Source organism: Electrophorus electricus, chromosome 18 (genome assembly GCF_041902795.1).
Source record: "Electrophorus electricus isolate QZ-2024a chromosome 18, ASM4190279v1, whole genome shotgun sequence".
Classification (NCBI taxonomy): Eukaryota; Metazoa; Chordata; class Actinopteri; order Gymnotiformes; family Gymnotidae; genus Electrophorus; species Electrophorus electricus.
Window position 1 is genome coordinate 5,207,501 of NC_137514.1, and position 17,500 is coordinate 5,225,000.

General features: G+C 44.6%; 2 protein-coding genes and 1 long non-coding RNA gene across 17 annotated transcripts in view; all 3 read right to left on the reverse strand.

Moving 5' to 3' along the window:
- Window positions 1-711: 711 nt before the first annotated feature.
- golga7ba (golgin A7 family, member Ba) lies at window positions 712-5,890 on the reverse strand. Of its 2 annotated transcripts, none has more exons than XM_027031619.3 (5): window positions 5,714-5,890; window positions 3,654-3,779; window positions 2,990-3,142; window positions 1,841-1,942; window positions 712-1,689 (listed from the first exon to the last, which is right to left on the reverse strand). In XM_027031619.3, the coding sequence occupies exons 1-5, from the start codon at window positions 5,723-5,725 to the stop codon at window positions 1,609-1,611; spliced, it is 474 nt and encodes a 157-aa protein (XP_026887420.1). In that variant the 5' UTR covers window positions 5,726-5,890; the 3' UTR covers window positions 712-1,608. The 2 variants fall into 2 exon arrangements, with proteins under 2 accessions (XP_026887420.1, XP_026887418.1); XM_027031617.3 differs by lacking the exon at window positions 5,714-5,890 and adding an exon at window positions 5,000-5,700.
- Window positions 5,891-6,173: 283 nt separating this feature from the next.
- Window positions 6,174-14,229, reverse strand: zfyve27 (zinc finger, FYVE domain containing 27). 14 transcript variants are annotated; one of them, XM_081701198.1, is made up of 14 exons: window positions 14,029-14,229; window positions 13,784-13,834; window positions 13,213-13,445; window positions 13,015-13,085; window positions 12,531-12,717; window positions 12,226-12,321; window positions 11,977-12,089; window positions 11,721-11,860; window positions 11,581-11,652; window positions 11,437-11,457; window positions 11,070-11,090; window positions 9,681-9,822; window positions 8,073-8,235; window positions 6,174-7,627 (listed from the first exon to the last, which is right to left on the reverse strand). In XM_081701198.1, exons 3-14 carry the CDS (start codon window positions 13,443-13,445, stop codon window positions 7,465-7,467), a joined length of 1,422 nt encoding a protein of 473 aa, XP_081557324.1. In that variant the 5' UTR covers window positions 13,784-13,834; window positions 14,029-14,229; the 3' UTR covers window positions 6,174-7,464. The 14 variants fall into 14 exon arrangements, with proteins under 14 accessions (XP_081557324.1, XP_081557317.1, XP_081557322.1 ...); XM_081701191.1 differs by having other exon boundaries at window positions 7,993-8,074; window positions 8,189-8,235; window positions 13,784-14,229; XM_081701196.1 differs by lacking the exon at window positions 13,784-13,834.
- Window positions 14,230-14,403: 174 nt separating this feature from the next.
- Window positions 14,404-17,500, reverse strand: part of LOC118242651 (uncharacterized) — a 4,042-nt gene continuing 945 nt past the window's right edge. Inside the window, exon 2 of the long non-coding RNA XR_004776991.2 lies at window positions 14,404-17,164. This is a non-coding gene — a long non-coding RNA (uncharacterized LOC118242651). The remainder of the gene's footprint in view (window positions 17,165-17,500) is intronic.

The following is a 17,500-nucleotide window of genomic DNA, read 5'->3' on the forward strand; positions in this document are numbered from 1 at the left end:
GTTAATGGTTCAGTGATGTTTGTGTTAGGATCTTCCCAACTGGACAGCACAGGAGAATAAGGAATGTGGTGCCGCTGGATATCTTTTTTCTGTTAGCGTAGCGTAGCGTAACAGCAGAGGTTTCCTGCCCCACCCCTCCCTCATCATCAGCTCAACACCCTCCCGGTCCGGCAGCACTGCATCGACATTCCTGTCATCTCATAGAATCCCGTTGATGACAAACCTTCTTGGTGGGGGCGTTTTGTTGTTGATGGTTTAAGGGTAACTATAAATATCTGAAATTACAGAAATGACTTTCATCTCAAAGAAAACACTTATCTTGGAGAAATTACTTATCTTAGAGAAAATACTTCTTAGAGAAATTACTTATCTTAGGTACATTTTTCAAAAGTGACTTGATTGGATATTGGTTTTTGGACTGGACTGCCCGTAACCATAGAAATGAATCCATCTCAGAAATAAAAGTTTAACTTTTGCGGAAGTAATGTTCGATATGAAACTCAGCACTTCCTCTAGAAATTCTGTTTCCTCAAAATGACGGCATTTTAAGAGCAGTTCCACAAAGTTACACCGTTACTGTCAATGATTACATGCAAGGAAACGGTTTCTTGCCCCATTAAAAAATCTTGAAATCTTACTGCCCACAAAAAGAAAAATTAATTAAAAAATATACTTAGGACCTTAAGCTCTGAACAAACAGGAGACAAGCAGTTGTTTAACCAGAAGATGTGTATTTATTAGCTTTGTTACACAAAACAAACAAGCATAACATTCTAGCGAGTGCAAGTTGTATGAAAAACCTATGTTTGCATACATATGAGCCAATTATCTCGTTAAGGAAGCTCACTAACGATGGTTTAACGAGGTTCTGGCTAGTGGCAGTATCATGACACCACAGAGGTCAGTTTTGCCTTTGGCTTTTTGGCTACAGTGGCACAGCATTGGCAGTGGAGACTCACGTCCATGAGATGATGAGATGCTGAGATGGAGAGGCGAGGTCGATGTGTAAGGGTAAGAATGCTGATGGAAGATTTTGTTTTGGCTTTGTCTCTCATCATAAATAAACCCAAAATCAGCTTTCTTACTCTGATACAGTATTGCTTCTGATGTGTGAAATTGTACCATCCATAGATTAATGCATATCTATTTAGTTCACTCATCTGAAAATAGTTTTACAAATCATTTTAAAATGGGAAGGAAAAGTGCAAACACGTTCCCCAGTGGAAGACTCTCCACTCTGCTCTGGGTCTTACCGACTGCTACATACAGCAACACTGAAATAGATGGGATCATTGCATAACCGTACAATGGACGTCTATGTGACTGTGTTTAAGAAGGCTGGCGACTGGCTCATGGCCGCTGCAGATCTAGACCACCTGTTGCTCTGTGTGCCATAGTGATAAGTTGGGGAGCTGGAGGAGTCTGAAATGTAGCTCTGCGCAGTCTGGCTTGGTAGCTCACATTGTATGCAGTCACACGTTGTTTGGTCAGAAACGAGAGAAGTGTTTATTCATGTGTGTAGGACAAAACACAAAACGTGCAAGTGTGTGTGTCTGAGTGTGTGTGTGTGTGTGTGTGTGTGTGTGTGTGTGTGTGTGTGTGTGTGTGTCATCGTCCGCTGCTGCTGGTGGTGCTGCTGCTAGTGCTGGACCCACTGGAGCTCCTGTCTTCATAGATACTGATCTCAATCTGACCATCAGCATCAAGGCAAAACTGCCACAGTACACACACACACACACACACACACACACACACCCGCACGCATGCACGCGCACACACACGCACACACACACACGCACACACAGACACACATACACATGCACGCATAAAGAAAGGATACAACTCTCATCCCCCTCTCTATAGGGTCAGTAATGAGTAGGCCTCTGGGTGCATAGATCTTCTCATTCTGCTCTTGTATATACCGTGAGATCTTTTTCAGGACCTAATCACACACCACACACACAAATACACAGAACTTATTCTCAAATTCATAAAAACCCAACTTATATTATTAGATATATATTATTGTGTATGAGTATGTATGTGACAAATAAACCAAACTTGAACTTGAATTGGGGAATTAATTAATTAAACGGATGCTTAAATAGCTTATCGCCAATATTTTCAGTGTTTCCACTCAGCTTCAAAAGTGGAGTTTTGTAAACACACACCAGACTCAGACACAGTCTCAGTATTTAAGGCTAGGCTGGAAACATACCTGTACAGTCAGGCATTTTATTAACAACTTCCCATCTTAGGTAAAGGTGTAGATCTGGGGGTCCTTGGGCACTGAGAGTTCTGGTAAACTGGGATGTTATGATGTCACTTCACCTGTCTTCTCACCCAAGTTTGCTGACTGAGAGTGGCGGAGGGCCGATGTTCCAGGGTGCCTCATGCTTGTACTTCCATCTTTGCACATTATAGTTCCCTAATTTACACACCCTTGTACCGGGACATGCCTAATGATCTATTCTCTCTTTCTGCCGAGGTACACCTACTCCTGATGTCATGACGTTACTAAGCCCCAACCCGTCTCAGCTGCCATGGCTCCTCCCACCACCCCAATGGCCCCTGCTGTAGCCCACCACACCTGCACCCCAGCCAGCTACTTCTCTGATGTGGGATGGGTTTTGGATACATGCACACCATCAGGACCAGACTTGGACTTCTAGAAAACCGGATGAGACATTAATTGTTTATGTTTTCAATGTTATTATTATTTATTTATTTTTCTCTTTCACTACTTATTCTGCTCCTCATTGTCTACATTGTTGCTATTGTGGTGTGCGTTGTCGGCCAGAGGAGGACGGGCCCCCCCTTTGGGTCTTGGTTCCTCTCGAGGTTTCTTCCTCGTGCTCTAGGGAGTTTTTCCTCGCCACTGTCGCCCTTGGCTTGCCCACAGGGGGCTTGGACTCAGACATGTGTAAAGCTGCTTTGTGACAACAGCTGTTGTAAAAGGTAATATATAAATAAATTCGACTTGACATACCTTTTCATAGCGTGTCTCCATGCAAAGAAAGATGAGGTAGGCGGTGATGCAGGCGAGGCAGCCCTCCAGGTAGGCGTGGCCTCCAATCTTCTCTGCCTCTGCATAGTAATTGTTCAGTGTCTTCACTGTGTCTTCAAACAGAGTTTTCTCAATCTGACCAATCACATAACAGATATCAGTTCAGCCAGCCCATCAGCACAATGTATAAAAATGCAAAATGAAAAGGTATGTCAACATCAAAAATTCACACAGCATCACTAGAACAGCATGATTGACAGTCTTATTAGTCATATGACACTAATGTACTTCTACAGTGTCTACCACAGTGCCAGTTTGTATTGGAGTATCAGCAAACATAAATGAAACTGGCATTCTGTTTCTCGCTCTGTCTTTTGTGTCTCTATAACAGCGATCCTCTGCTCTAATGTTTTTAAATTCCTTGGTAGAGATAACACAGTTCTAATTTAATACCCATTCCCCAGAAAGTATGTATGTGTGTGTGTGTGTGTGTGTGTGTGTGTGTGTGTGTGTATGCATATGAGTCTGTGCGTAAAACTCTGGGGAGTTTTAAATCCCTGAATACAGCAGAATGCTACCAAAACAGAGCACATGTAAGCTTATTCAGATATCATGTTCTCTTTTAATGTTTCTCTCTCTCTCTTACCCTGCTGTCCAGTTCAGAGGGGAGCTTGGTGTGGAACTTGCAGACTGTGCCCTCAGAGTAGTCTCTCTGGATGAAGACTTTATTGGCCAGAGATGCACTCTGTCTCAGTTCCTGCAGGTTATGGAACTATAGTGCACACACATATACAAAAAAAAAAAACCCAAGGAGTTTATATGTTAACTTCGATGCTGAAGAAAATATGTTTCACTATTTATTCCAGCCATCTGTTGAAAGTCCCATGCAGCAGGGTGAGTAGCAATGGTGGAGAGTGACAGTGAGTCTGTCTTTTTGTGATAGTTCACTCTCTCTTACACACAAACATGCACACACACACACACACACACACAATTGTACCTGACCGCCCAACAACTCCAGACATTCACAAGTGCTGCAACATCCTTTTCAGAACCGCTGCCATGTCAAACCGGTCCTAAGCATGTGTGAATGAACTCTCTGACCTCTGGCCCCTGACGTGTCGGGTTGCCCCCGTGCAGTCCGCTGCCAAGGTTCCGTCCTTACTGTGGCCCTCGATAGAGGTCGAGACGGGACTTCGGTTAAGCGTGACCGTGCATTTTGTAAAAAGCTTCCAAATAAAACTGAAGTAATTATGGTCCGATTGTAAACGTCAGGCTCACGCAGCGACGTCGTTCGTTGATTAATGCAACAACCATTTAGATAATTACACTGAACCAAACGAGTCAGGGAGCCGCCGGGTGGAATAGCAAACAGGATTTGTAGGCTGATGAGAAAACTGAACGCTCCAGACCGGTCTCGGTCTCTCTAGTGTGGTTCCGTTTCTAACCTGAGTCTCCGTGTCGTGTCGTGACAGACTCTGTGGCCCATTTATATACGCTTGACTAATTATGTATACCCCGACGAGACGAAACGCAACGCGTGTTCCGTGGCTGGGCTGAACTGAGCAGACAAAGCCACCGTGAGCCAACCACTTACCGTAACACATCCGATCGATAGTGCAAATGCACGAGCAGTATTTTTAACATCTAACAAATACAACATTTTTAAAAAACAACGTAACTATATTTCATGCACAAAGCTAAAGATCAAAATGTATATCAGGGAGATAATATTTGATTTTATCTTTACGCTTGTAGGTTATTTGTGTTTTTAATATAAATATCTTGTATGATGATAAACGCAACGAGACACTCCGGAGACCCCTTTCGTTGCGCCATCAAGGTTACTTCTTGATATCGGACATACTGTGCTCTTTAAAAATAGCTTTAAAGGAAGTTATGTGACCAAATACAACTAAACTAAAACAACATATAAGTACTGAGAGGGCTCCAAATGTCACTTCTGGGAAAAGAAATACGAAGGCGGCTTACAGACTCGTGGCAGTAGGGCAGCGTGCTTCTACCGATCGCTTTCCGCGGTCCTGAACGCATTCCCGACCTCAGTTACTGCCCGCCACGGGATTTACGATTAGTCCCCAAAACGGAAGATCTTTACTTGCTTCGAGCAGAGAAAAGCTCGGCGTCGCGAGCACTGTGGCTTTATCCGCTCTGACGTCCCAGTCGTCCGCGCATACGTAACCGCGGCCCCCGCGCGCCAGAGCCCACCGGCTGCATACCGGTACGACTGAGCTCGCGGAGTGCACGCGCTGGTCGTAAAGGAGCGCTAATGTCTGAGACCGTCTAATGTACTAATTACGCTCGCTTCTGGTAAACAATAACGATCGGCGTCGTCGAATTGAATCATGTTAATGGTCCCAAGGCAGACATATTATCAGTATTGTACCATGCTTTGGCATGCCGTCCGGCTACGTGCAGCAGTTTTCGCACGTGGGAAATTGGTTTATTATGAATAACAAGCCGGGCTGTTCGCGTTATGCAACCGCGAGCTTTACTGCTAACGGGATCAAACGGCTACTGACTGCTTTGACGTCTTCGCGCGGCAGGATGAGACACGTTACAGCTTTTACGCCCGGCGCTTCTCATAAATCAGGCCAGATTTGCAGGGCAAAGAACACTTCACCTACGCTGCTGCCACGACATCTCTCTCCGCACCGATCACGAACTTGGAGCGAAGAGCCCCCTTACCTCTGTCGCCATGTTCGCGTACGGACGCGCGGAGTGGGGCCCGCTCGCCGGGGTCGGTGTGTCGGGACACGCGACCGACGCGCCTGGTGCGGAGGACTGACGGACAGAAGCGGAGGAGGGAGGAGCCGGAAACGGGAGCAACGATCACGGTACAGCGGGAGGGCGCGTCGGGGGCGCGTCGCGGCTGCGGTCGGGGCGTCTGCGTAGATGGGTGCGCTCGGCAATGTGGCGGAGGCGTCGAAGGATTCAGTTAACGCTAGTAGAGCTGTTTCAATACAATAGCGAGGATGTCATTAAAAGATGACATTAGTCACGAACATCTCGGATTTAAAACAACCGTATCCATTTAAACTGTGCTAAATATAAAAAAAGATGTTTGTTTCGTGAAACGTTTCGTTCGAACAAAAGTAGTTTGAATTTAGACGTAGTAGCAACACCTTTATAAGAAAGATTACAAAGATTATTGATTTTTACTATAACTGTTTATTGAACCGATGATGAAACAGCACAAGACCTAAAGCTAGCTATAGAATTAGGCCGACTGGGTTGAAGGGTCGAAGAAATATTTAAATTTGTATTTAAAGATAGCTATATTACAGTATACCTATCATAAGGAAGAATGACATAAAACAGTTACGTTCAGCTCCATCTTAAAAACAAACAGAAAATCAAATTAAACACAAACTAAAATCCAAAAAGTATAAATAACTAATAGCAAAACCGTTTATAATCAAGTATCTAAAACTTTAAAGATCAGAATAAGACTTCAGCAATATAAATTAAGGAATAACAGAAAAATAACAATAATCAACCCGTAGGCCTACAGTGAACTGATTTAGCAAACACCGACACGATAAATCTGTAATGTACTTAAAGCTGCGATGAGTCATTTAGGGAATTCCGACTGACAGATAAAAACAACCACCAAAATCATCAGCCGACAATGACCCAAATAAGAAAGAAAAAAGGCTGTACAGAATGTTTGTACTGTTTGGGGATATAACTTCTAGTAACTTCTCAGAGTAACAGAACTAGCAGAATATTTACATTTTCTTCACGTATGAAAATGATTACACAGTCATGAGCTCACCCTGGACGGCAGCAACTTTCAGTCTCACACGCTTACAAAGTCTCCTTCAACAAAACATCTTGAACATGAAAACTGTGAGAAAGCAACCGCTCCTCATCAGATAGAGAATATATTTGCTCATGTTCGAGCCGCTGGAGGTTTAGGGAGAATACGAGATCAGAGAAAGCTGTGGAACCTTCTGTGCAAGTCAAATAAAACTGTTGGTACCTCAAACTCAAAAGGTCCTTTTGTTTGAGGAACAGTCTTCGGAATTTCCTCACGACACTATCAAAACAGCGGACGTCGATTCTCAGGACACGACATCACAGTAATAGCTTGGTGATTCTAGCACATGACGACGTAAGAGTGAAACCAGGATTTGATCAGATTTGCGGCTGATTAAAACACTGCAGTACACTTCTACCCCAAGATGAAGAGGTCCAGTCATCACAAAAGTGAAACACCAAACCCTCCAGCAGATCCAACATGCTGCACGCGGCCAACTAAACGCCCCGGTCGCCAACCGGTGATCGAGCTGCAGGGTTTGGTGGGCGGCGGCAGCCGGCGTACCTGCGCGTGACCTCGGCCAGAGCTGAACGCCGCCGTGGCCGCGGTAGTAAAAGCACTTCTGGCAGTAAGGGCAAAGGTCAGGGAGAGAAGGGGGACGGCGCACAGCCGTGAGTCAGAACGCACGGGCCTCCGCCCGCCGCTCCTGTCGCCGAGGGGATTTTTGGAGCGTTGGGACAGAGGGAAGCGGCTTATTATGGGGGGTGGGTCCTATTTGCCGAGGAGCGAGGTATTGCATGGGCCGCACACAAACACCGTCTCCCTCTGGGCCTCCGGCGCTAGAGAGGGGGAGAGAGAAAGAGAGAACGAAAGAAGAGGTAGAAAAAGGCAACACAAAGTAAAAAAATGTAAAAAGAAGATAAAGTGTCATTTAGCTACTTTCTTCACTGCTAATAGCACCGGACGACCACAGTTTCAAAGGATGCCACTTGTGTACCTGTAATGTCACAACCCTGTTTTTGTGTTACATGTTATAAACTAACATACCACTATTATGTTTGTGCCTTTGATGACAGAATCCAATCAAAATGGCAAAGTGTCATCATGAGTCGCGTGTTATGTTATAAACCTCAGAAGATGAGCAGTGCGATTACGTATGTAAGCGTGTGGCCTAGCGTCCGTGCGGGAGTGACGCCGTGCGCACCTGTGGCTCCCATACTGGACCTGAACACTTTGTAAGAACAGCAGCGTGAGCAGAAGATGACCCCACAGTTAGTGCAGTACCTCTGCAACAAACATTCAATACACATCAGCAACGTTCTGCCAGCGATGTCACAGCAACATTCCAACAACTGTGCGCTGGGTGTGGCCGACGAGAGCACTGATGGCAAATGGCATACCCGTTTCTTTAACACAGAGAACGCACACGCACAGCTGGAGCAGTTACCTGCGAGGCAGAGAGGCAGAGAGAGAGAGTGAGAATTTGACATGGTAAGACGAAGGGATCAATTCATTCCCACTGCAGCTGTGATGACAGAATAAAGCAGCGTTATTGGGTGACTAAGTGCGTTAACAAACACAGTGCCTCCAAGTGGTATTCAACGCCCTGCAGATTTTGCAAATTCAACAAGTTGCAAATAATTTAGTGCCTTCAAACTTTGAACAAGTGTAGCATGTATTAACAGATGCCTAAATATTACAAACAAAAAGTACAAGTTCAATTAAATTATAATACATTTTAAACATAAAAATTAGGGTCAGTTATTATTCAACCCCTAGGTGTAGTATTTTGTAGAACAACCCTTGTTTGCAATTACAGCTATTAATCATTTTTTATAAGACCTGATCAGGCCAGCACAGGTCTCTGGAGTAATCTTGGCCCGCTCCTCCATGCAGATCTACTCCAAGTTGTCTAGGTTCTTTGGGCATCTCTTGTGGCCTTTGATCTTGAGCTCGTTACACAAGTTTTCAGTTGGGTTAAGGTCAGGAGACTGACTAGGCCACTGTAACACCTTGATCTTTTCCCTCCTAAACCAGGCCTTGGTTTTCTTGGCCGGGTGCTTGGGGTCGTTGTCCTGTTGGAAGATGAAATGACGACCCATCTTAAGATTCATAATGGAGGAGTGGATGTTTTTGGGCAAACTCTCCAGGTAGGTTGTGCTATCCATCTTCCTGTGGATGCGGACCAGATGGGGGGGCCCCTTGGCTGAGAAGCAGCCCCACAGCCATGATAGGCTGTCCAGGCCGTGGAAGGTTAACAGTAGTTCCATAAGCTTTCCACATCCGGATGATGCTCCCAACGGTGAAGACAGGTAGGCTCAGCTCCTTGGAAAGGGTTTTGTACCCCTTGCCAGCCTTGTGAGCCTCCACACATGGCCTTGGAATGCTCCTTAGTCTTTCCCATGCTGACCGTGTATGAGTGCTGTTCACTTGTTTGGGGAGGGTCTTTTATAGTCAGAACAGGTGGGAAAAAACAGAAAATAAATCCAAGCATGTGAAGCTCATTGATCTTAATACCTCAATTATTTCTTAATACTTGAGGGAACCAAACAGAATTCTGCTGGTTGACAGGTTGAATAATATTTGACCCCCTGGTAAAAAACAAAAAACAAACGAACCCAAAAACAGAGAAATAATAAACAAACATTCTTTTTTGCTGCAGTGCATTTCACACATCAAGGCCCATCTACAGTCAAATTTCAGATTGCTAAGTTAACTCCAAATATGTAAACCTGCAAAATCTGCAGGGGGTTGAATACTACTTGGAGGCACTGTATATGCCTGAATGAAGAAGTGAATGAATGAGAGAGTCAATGAGCGTGTGAGTGAATGAATAAGTGAGCAAGTGACAGGATGAAAGAGACTAAAGGAGCAGGTGGAGTGGAGTCTTACCGGTGGGATTGGTGGGTACACGCTTGCGCAGTTTCTCAGTGAGCTTGGACACTCTGCTGCGTATGGGTTCATTCCTGCTCAACAGGCCGTTATCAGACACGGAGTCATAATCAGACCCACCCACGGACACCTCCTCATCATCCTACCACACAGAGAGAGAGAGAGAGAGACCGACCAACCAAAAAATAGAGGTGGGGGGGGGGGGGGGAAGAAGCAGAAAAAACCAACTTTCAGCTTTTATTCAGCCAGGGCAGTTCACACACTCAGAAGGAAATGAGTCGTACTGCACCCACATCCCCACGTATGGCACCAAACATTAGAAAAGACCTGGGACAAGTCCCTCAGGACTCTCCTCCGGCTGGTCGTTAGGGGGAGGAACCCACACACTGGCTTCCTGAAGATGGCCACTCACGAGCACCGCCTACCAACACTCCCACAGGACCTGGTACGAACCCTCTACCCAACACCGCGACCAACTGAGAAGACAGTGTGAGGGTTCCTTTCACCTGATGGACGTGTATGATGCAAGATCCATGTGACGAGCTTCATATGCAGCGGGCAACATGCAGGTTTTGTTATTTTACTCTGCTTGACATTTCAACATAAAATAAAGAAATTCAAGAAAATACAGGGGGGAAAAAAAACAAAAAAAACCACCCCAGCCCACTAAATATGAAGGTATATGTTATTAGGATTGACTCAGTTTATCTAATACCATCCAATTTAAAAACAAATATAGCAGCAATTAACTGTAGACACAAGAGATAAAACGTGGGAACCAATAAGAGCCCAGAAGTGCCATATTACCAGGCGAACACCACGGTGAGTACTAGTCAATACAGTGAGGAAAGACTTGAAGAGGTGTGGTTAGAACACCCAGAGCAAATGACTGGTGGCATGGGAGGGGCACCTTATGAACTATGCGTCTCCACAGGGCTTTGGACAGCCCATACACTGCTGGCCACACCTATATTCAAAGTGGGGCGGTTACGCACAGAAATGCACCAATCCTATGCTTACAGGGAAATTACAACAAACATGGCAGCTATTTGGAGAATCATACATGTTCTATTACATTCTGGAATGTCAAATTTAAAATAATTTTAAAACATTACACCCAATTGATGCATTCACACAAACACATGCACACTCACCAATAAAAACCTGAGGCCAGCAAGGTTCACCACAATCACACAGACAGCCCCATTCACAGTCTCAGTATAGAAATTGGTGTACATGCTCAGAAGAGTCAAAATAGAAGCGTGCAAGTGACCACTCAACCACACACACACACACACACACACGTGCAATAGTGCAGCAGTTCTTTGCAGTTTAACAGATGAAGTGACCTAACTCAAAGACCGTCAGACTGCATCACCAGTTACTTACCACAAAAGACAGCTGTGCTTCCTTAGAGAGGAAAGCAAAGAGGTAAGCCATGTAAACACACACCCACCCACACACACACACCATGCAGACACAACACAAATCATCTAGCCATTTTGCTAGACGCGCACACACTTCATGATCAACTACTTTGTTGTTGGAGTGGTGGTTAGTGGCTACTGGTCATTAGTACTGGTGACTGCCTACCAGTCATTACCAGTAACTAAGAGATACTGGTCAGAGCTATTAGCTGGACGTGTTAACACTTCCTCTATAAAGCCTAATACATTAGGTGCATGTTTCCACTCAGACTGCGATACTCATAGCGATTGTAAGGTTGAAGTGCTCCTCCATAGATGGAGCTACTCACCTGTAGGGCCAGCTGGTTTTCCTGATGCGTCCAGACAGCAGAGACAGGAGATCAAGTCAGACAGAGCGTAGATGAGAGAGAGAGAGAGAGAGAGAGAGAGAGAGAGAGAGAGAAAAAACAAACATGACAGACATCTTCATCTACCTCTATGGCATCTTTAAACTCATCATCAGGCTCCGCCTCTTCGGCCTCTTCAACGCTTCCTGGTGACAGGTCCTGCAGAGAGATAACAGAGAGATTACTCCCTCATTCCACTTCTCTCTTTCTCTCTTTCTGTGTCTGACCTCCAGGCTGGGTGGTGTGGGGGTCTGGTCTGGTAGATTGCCCAGTTCTTGTTCACTCTTTTCCAGCTCTCCCTGTGTGGGCGGGGCAGGGGGCGGGGCTAAAGACGGGGTACGGAAGAGCTCCTTCAACTGCAGCACAACTGTAGAGGAAGTGAAACAATAGCTGTGTCCCTCAAAAGTCTACAGCCAACATCTGTGTCAATTAACCTGCATTTTTCACCTGAATGAGTGCATGTGTGTGTGTAAACTGACTGACCTCTGCAGAAGTTTCTGTTCCAGAGGAAGAGGGCACTGTTGATCAAAGACAAACTCCAGCCCACAGGAACGGTGTACAGCAAACAAACCATCATCAGGAGAAAACCATAGAATCTGCACATGTATGTACGCACACACAACCAGGAAATTTTAAAAATAGTTAACATTTTTGTACAAAGAAATCTTTATTCCAATCAAGATTAAATAAAGTGTGTACATGATCTTGGGTGTGTGTGTGAGACAGACTTACATAGAAGAGGTTGTATGACTCTCCCAATACAAGATCTTGTACACAGACTCAGCACACACACAAGCTTGACTCAGGAGCTCATCCAGCTGCTTCAGTCTGCAGCATGTGCGCACACGCAAACACACACACACACACAGTAAGGTTAAATTTACCACTCCAGATATTCTGCACCTTCCCATGTCTGGTTTCTTAAACATAGCTAATGTTTAAACATAGGCCTCTTTGGCCTCACCAGCATGGATGTCTTTGACCAAAAGCATGGCTGTTTACCGTCTTCGATCTAAGACACCAAGACAGATACTCACAGGCCCTTGACCTCCAGCATGGCTTCCTGGCGGCTCATGTGGACGGTCTGAAGCTCTCGTCGCTGCACGGCGTAGTGCCTCTTCTTCTGTGCCACCGTCTCACCGATAACACCCTGACATCGGTCACCAAAATAACCCAGTGCAGCTGGGACGGAGACCAACAACAGAACCACAGAGAACCAAGCCACTAGAAAAGAAAAAAAAAAAAAAAAAGAGAGAGAGAGAGAGAGAGACTGTCATCTACACATCCATTATTTCAGTGGTCTACGTAAGCATGCTAACTGCTTACAGCCTTACTGAATAAATAAGCTGAAAGTAAAGACAAGCTTGGAACCCACACATTAAAACAGCCTATAACATCCATCTGACTCACAACACAATCTGTTCAGACAACGATGCGGCACATGGGCAGGGAACAGTCTCAGTGCAAACCCTGAGTCTCTCTACTGGTGTGTGTGTGTGTGTGTGCGCGTGCATCTCTCACCTTCACTCAGGGTGATGAAGAGCATGTTCAGGAGGACACAGCAGAACAAAGAACAGAGAGGCATTCTCCAGCTACACACAACAAAAAACACACACAGGTTTGGTGGAAGCTGCAGCACAGAGAATGTATCCAGGATCAGATTTCCAGCAAGTATTGCTATTGTGACTATTACTGATCCACTAGATTTAATCCACTCACCCAAGCAGGCAGCGCAGTAGCTCGACCGCATCAGTGACTGGCTCCAGAAAGACGGCCATCCGCTTGTAGGAGACCACCATGTTAAGGAGATCTAACGTCAACGGTCGGGGGCTAGCTTGCTCGGAGCTGGTGTCCGAGGACGACGGATCTTGTGCCGATAACTGGGTGATCTCTGCTCGGTCCCCACTGCCCTGCGGAGACTCCTGGCTGTCCGCGGCCGCCGCAGGCTGCATCTTAAGTTACAAGACGCCGTTAAGAATAAGGATGATTACGGTCCGTTTAGCCTGGAGGCCAACGGAGAGCTACACGGTGTGGTTTAACTAATCAGATACTATAGATGTAGCTCGCTTTGACATTAACTGATAAGGAGCTTCACTGTTGGATTAAAAAGATCTTAAAATGGCTGGCTAGCCAGGTTCTTAAACACTGCATCGTCATTAATAAATAACATTGCCTGTGCAATGACAACACAAGTCGATTAACCGTATTTACAGTGTAGCGTTATTTAGTCATGCGGTGGAGTGGCAGGTTGTAGACTAACAAAGTACGACATGCGAATTTAATCACAGACTGGGGGGAAGTCAAAGCGTCGTGAGGACGAAGTGCTGCATCTTCTGAGCCACTGAAAAGCACAACAACGTCGGTCAGCTAGCAAACAGCCACGAAAACACACACAACCGAGGGACGGACAGTCCCCGCAGACATGACACGCTGCATGAAGAAGAAACACACGCACCGGTGTTTGTTCACTTGACATTTCGTGACATTAGTGATAGCGACTTTAGCGAACATAGCTAGCTAGCGAGGTCCACTTACCTTTCTTCGTATTTTATTATTTTCTTTTACTTTTCACACAGTCTGAGAGGCTATCAAATCATCCCCCATGTGAGGCCCCCCGAGGTGGATGAGGGGCGTTAATAGTGAAACAAATCCACTCGATATTCCTAAATAAAAATTCCCAAACTCTCCGATAAAATTTGGACGCTGTCTAACTACTTTTAATCTTCTTCCGCTATACACAGACCACGGTGCCGAGCACAGAGAACATTGGGGCATTGCCAGGCTTTAGAGAAGAGTGCCGATGGAGTCGTTTTAGTCTCGGCTCCGTTTCTGCCACATTGTTCATTGTTTTTGAACGTTAAAAGTTTTCTGACAATATGTGACGTTAATGATTAAAAAATTCAGACTACGTGAGATGAGATACCTTTATTGTCACTGTTCGAGTACAAGCCCGTGGTAAAGCTATAAAACACGTGTAGACTATAGAATGTAAGTAAAGAAAAAATAAAGTAAATATATACATAAAATGAAAGAATAGAGTGCACGGCTGGGGAGCAAATTGGAGGGTTGTTGCATAGTACCGTTTATTGCACTCGAAGGGATGGTATATAATAAGTAAATTAAATGATTGCACTCAATTAAATGATTGGACAAGTAAACAGATGTGAGAGGGGGTGGGAAACCATATTCAGTATAATACAATCAGTGCCGTTAGGTGTGCATTGCTCATAGGTCAGCATATGTAGTCGTCTAGATGTGGTAGTGTGGCTGAGCTCCAGCACAGTTACAGCCGTGGTGCTATTTTAAAAGCGGGGAGTGAGTAAATGTGTACCCAGTGTGTTACAGTACCGGGGTAGAAACTGTTCTTTAGTCAGGCTGTGCTAGCACACGGCGTGGCTTAGTCGAGTCTCCGCGGATGTTCATGGCACAATTCAACACTAGGTGTCGCTAGAGTATAAACCAAGTAGGTTTCTCAAGCGGTCTCTGCTCTTCGGTAAGGCATAAACACACCTGTGCGCCGGTTCTGATCAGCATCGTATTACTATGATCAGAATGAATATTCAGTGTATCGCCCTACCAGCTCTACAATTTGAGGGTGACTTTTGGGTTACGAAGCATCTGGGTTTAGTCAGCGGAATAAGACGGGTAACATTCTGTTAGCATAGTTTAACAACAATGATTACAATAAATTAAACTTATATAGTACCCTTCACAAACCCAAAGACGCTTTACAGTTTAGAAAAACAAAACAAAACAAAGCTTAAAAAAAACGTAGGAAGAGGAAAATGTGCCGAAGAACGAGAAGAACAGTCGCAAAGTGGGTGAAAGAAAATTCCCTAGCATTGGAGCAGTGGCACTTGTGTACCAGTGGCATAAGATCTAGGGAAGGGTGAGGGAGCGAGACTATGAAGCTACAGGTAGCCGGTGTAGCTGATGAAGCCCGAGGGTGATGTGCGCAGGAAGCCTTCTAAAAGTGAGAGCCCTGGCAGCAGAGTATACTGAAGCCAGTTTAGCGATATGGCAGGAAGGCCATTCAAGAAGGACTTACAAAAGGGTCGATATGGGAGAAGATGAAAGCATTTATCAGCATATTGACGACGGCGTTACTGGGCAGATGATGGAGGCACATTATGTGGTGCAAATGATGAAAAGAAGTCTAATTAAGTGATGAGTATAAAATGATGCCAAGGCTTTTACTGTCTCTGGTGTGATAGGAATACTGTCATCATTTACAGGGAAAGTGGAGGATGCAGAAACCAGTGACTTATGGCCTGTTCACGTGACCTCTGTTTTATTAGTGTTGACTTTCAGATAGTTGCTATCAAGCCAATCTTTTAAATCAGGAAGACATGATCTTAGAGACTGAGATGGAACCATATAGAGCTGATATGATCTGATATTGATGGGAAGGGGCGAGGTGCAGAGCTGATATAGATCTGTTTGAAGAGTCATCTGATGACACCAGTAATACCTACTATGACTTAACAGGATGATCCTCGAGACAAAATCCAATCCAAAATTTAAACGGTTGTGTTTTCAGGTTAGCTGGAAGGCCATTCAAACGGGAGTTACAAAGGTTGATATGGGAGAAGACGAAAGCCTTTATAAGCATATTGGCAACAGCGTTTGTTTTCAGGTTAAAACTTAGATGGAAAACTTAGAGCTCACTATAGTAAATGTCCTGACACATATGCCATAGCCCCACAAACCAGAATGTCAAGTTTAGGAAGCAAAACAAATAAACAAACATAAAAAAACAGTTTGTTCCATGTGACAAACAGAAACATGCAGGGACAGATAGGGAATGTCATGGTCATGTCTCCTCGATTTAGTAGCCTACTGCGTCAAACAATCCAATAAACGGCCAGATCCTAATAGAATATTTGGTGTCTTTCCTTTTGTCTCGGCGTATTGGATTTGAAATGAAATAATGCCAATGAAATAATGTCAGTCACAGTGTCGTTAAATGAAATGATGATGACGTCAAAGAGATAATGATTATGGCTGAGATATGGTTTAGTTCAGCATGTCACTCCCCGACTCTGAGGAGAGTCCAGCCTTCCACTCACTTCCAACTAATCTGAAACTGAGGTTGCTTTTTTCAATGACAGGAAAGACTTCTGTCCAGAACTCCAAACCATTTAATTGCCTGTTACCTGGCAACCTATAGTTCCTGTGGAAAATGATGGCATAACAGCATGGCCACAACTCAGTTCCAGAACATCCCGGCGCCTACTTCATAAACATTCACCATCGGCTAGCCTGCTAGTACAGAACATACAGGGGCAAGCAGATGATTTTTAGTCTAGGACCAGGAGAGGTAAATATGATTCAGGTGTGGCTCCACAGTCTTGAGGATACAGCTTAACAGTTCTCTAAACACAACCAGTGCTGACATATGTGAAGAGAGAGTGTGTGAAAAAGAGAGACATTTTTTCTTAGTAGAATCAATTTATGAATCTATAGCTACTGACTGAGAGGTTTACATTTGACAGTTAAAATTTTCTGTGTCCTTGTGGTTTTGGAAACCCAAGTAAATGAAGATTGCTTGGTCGTGTAGGAGAGAGAGCATATACTGTAGCTTTCGATGCAAATCCGGTGTGGATCTGATGCCATTCAGCCTTAAAGCAACTGCAGAAACTTGGCCAACACCAGCGCATTCAGAGGAAACCTAGAAAGAGATGAAAATCTGAGGTCTCTCAACTGTGCGATAGCTATTTGTTTGTTGTCCACAAAGGCTGAAGCTTCATTTTTGGTATTGCCTTCCACAGTATTCAACACCATTCTAACCTACACATGAGCATAAAACACACCTAAGGCAAAGTTCACAATAAACATACAAAATCTGATCTGATCAATCACAAAGAGTTCTTAAAAACAGGAAATGACAAATGTTTAATCAGTGCCAATTTTAGATGTGAATTATTCGAGGACTGCAAGTAGTGTTTTCAGAGAATTGACACTAATTCCATGATGCCACACGTGTCTGTCTGTATGTATGTATGTG

Excerpts from the sequence above, each read along its gene's own strand:
- golga7ba (XM_027031617.3), bottom strand. The coding sequence starts at position 5,059 with ATGCGTTCAGGACCGCGGAAAGCGATCGGTAGAAGCACGCTGCCCTAC. Across the intron at positions 1,943-2,989 it reads TGGAGACACGCTATGAAAAG|GTCCTGAAAAAGATCTCACG; the intron begins GTATGTCAAGTC and ends GTGTGTGATTAG. Across the intron at positions 1,690-1,840 it reads TAGAGAGGGGGATGAGAGTT|ATTGAGATCAGTATCTATGA; the intron begins GTATCCTTTCTT and ends GCTGATGGTCAG.
- zfyve27 (XM_081701186.1), bottom strand. The coding sequence starts at position 13,969 with ATGTCAAGTGAACAAACACCGGTGCGTGTGTTTCTTCTTCATGCAGCG. Across the intron at positions 13,446-13,783 it reads GACGCTTTGACTTCCCCCCA|ATGCAGCCTGCGGCGGCCGC; the intron begins GTCTGTGATTAA and ends TTGTAACTTAAG. Across the intron at positions 13,086-13,212 it reads CTACTGCGCTGCCTGCTTGG|CTGGAGAATGCCTCTCTGTT; the intron begins GTGAGTGGATTA and ends TGTTGTGTGTAG.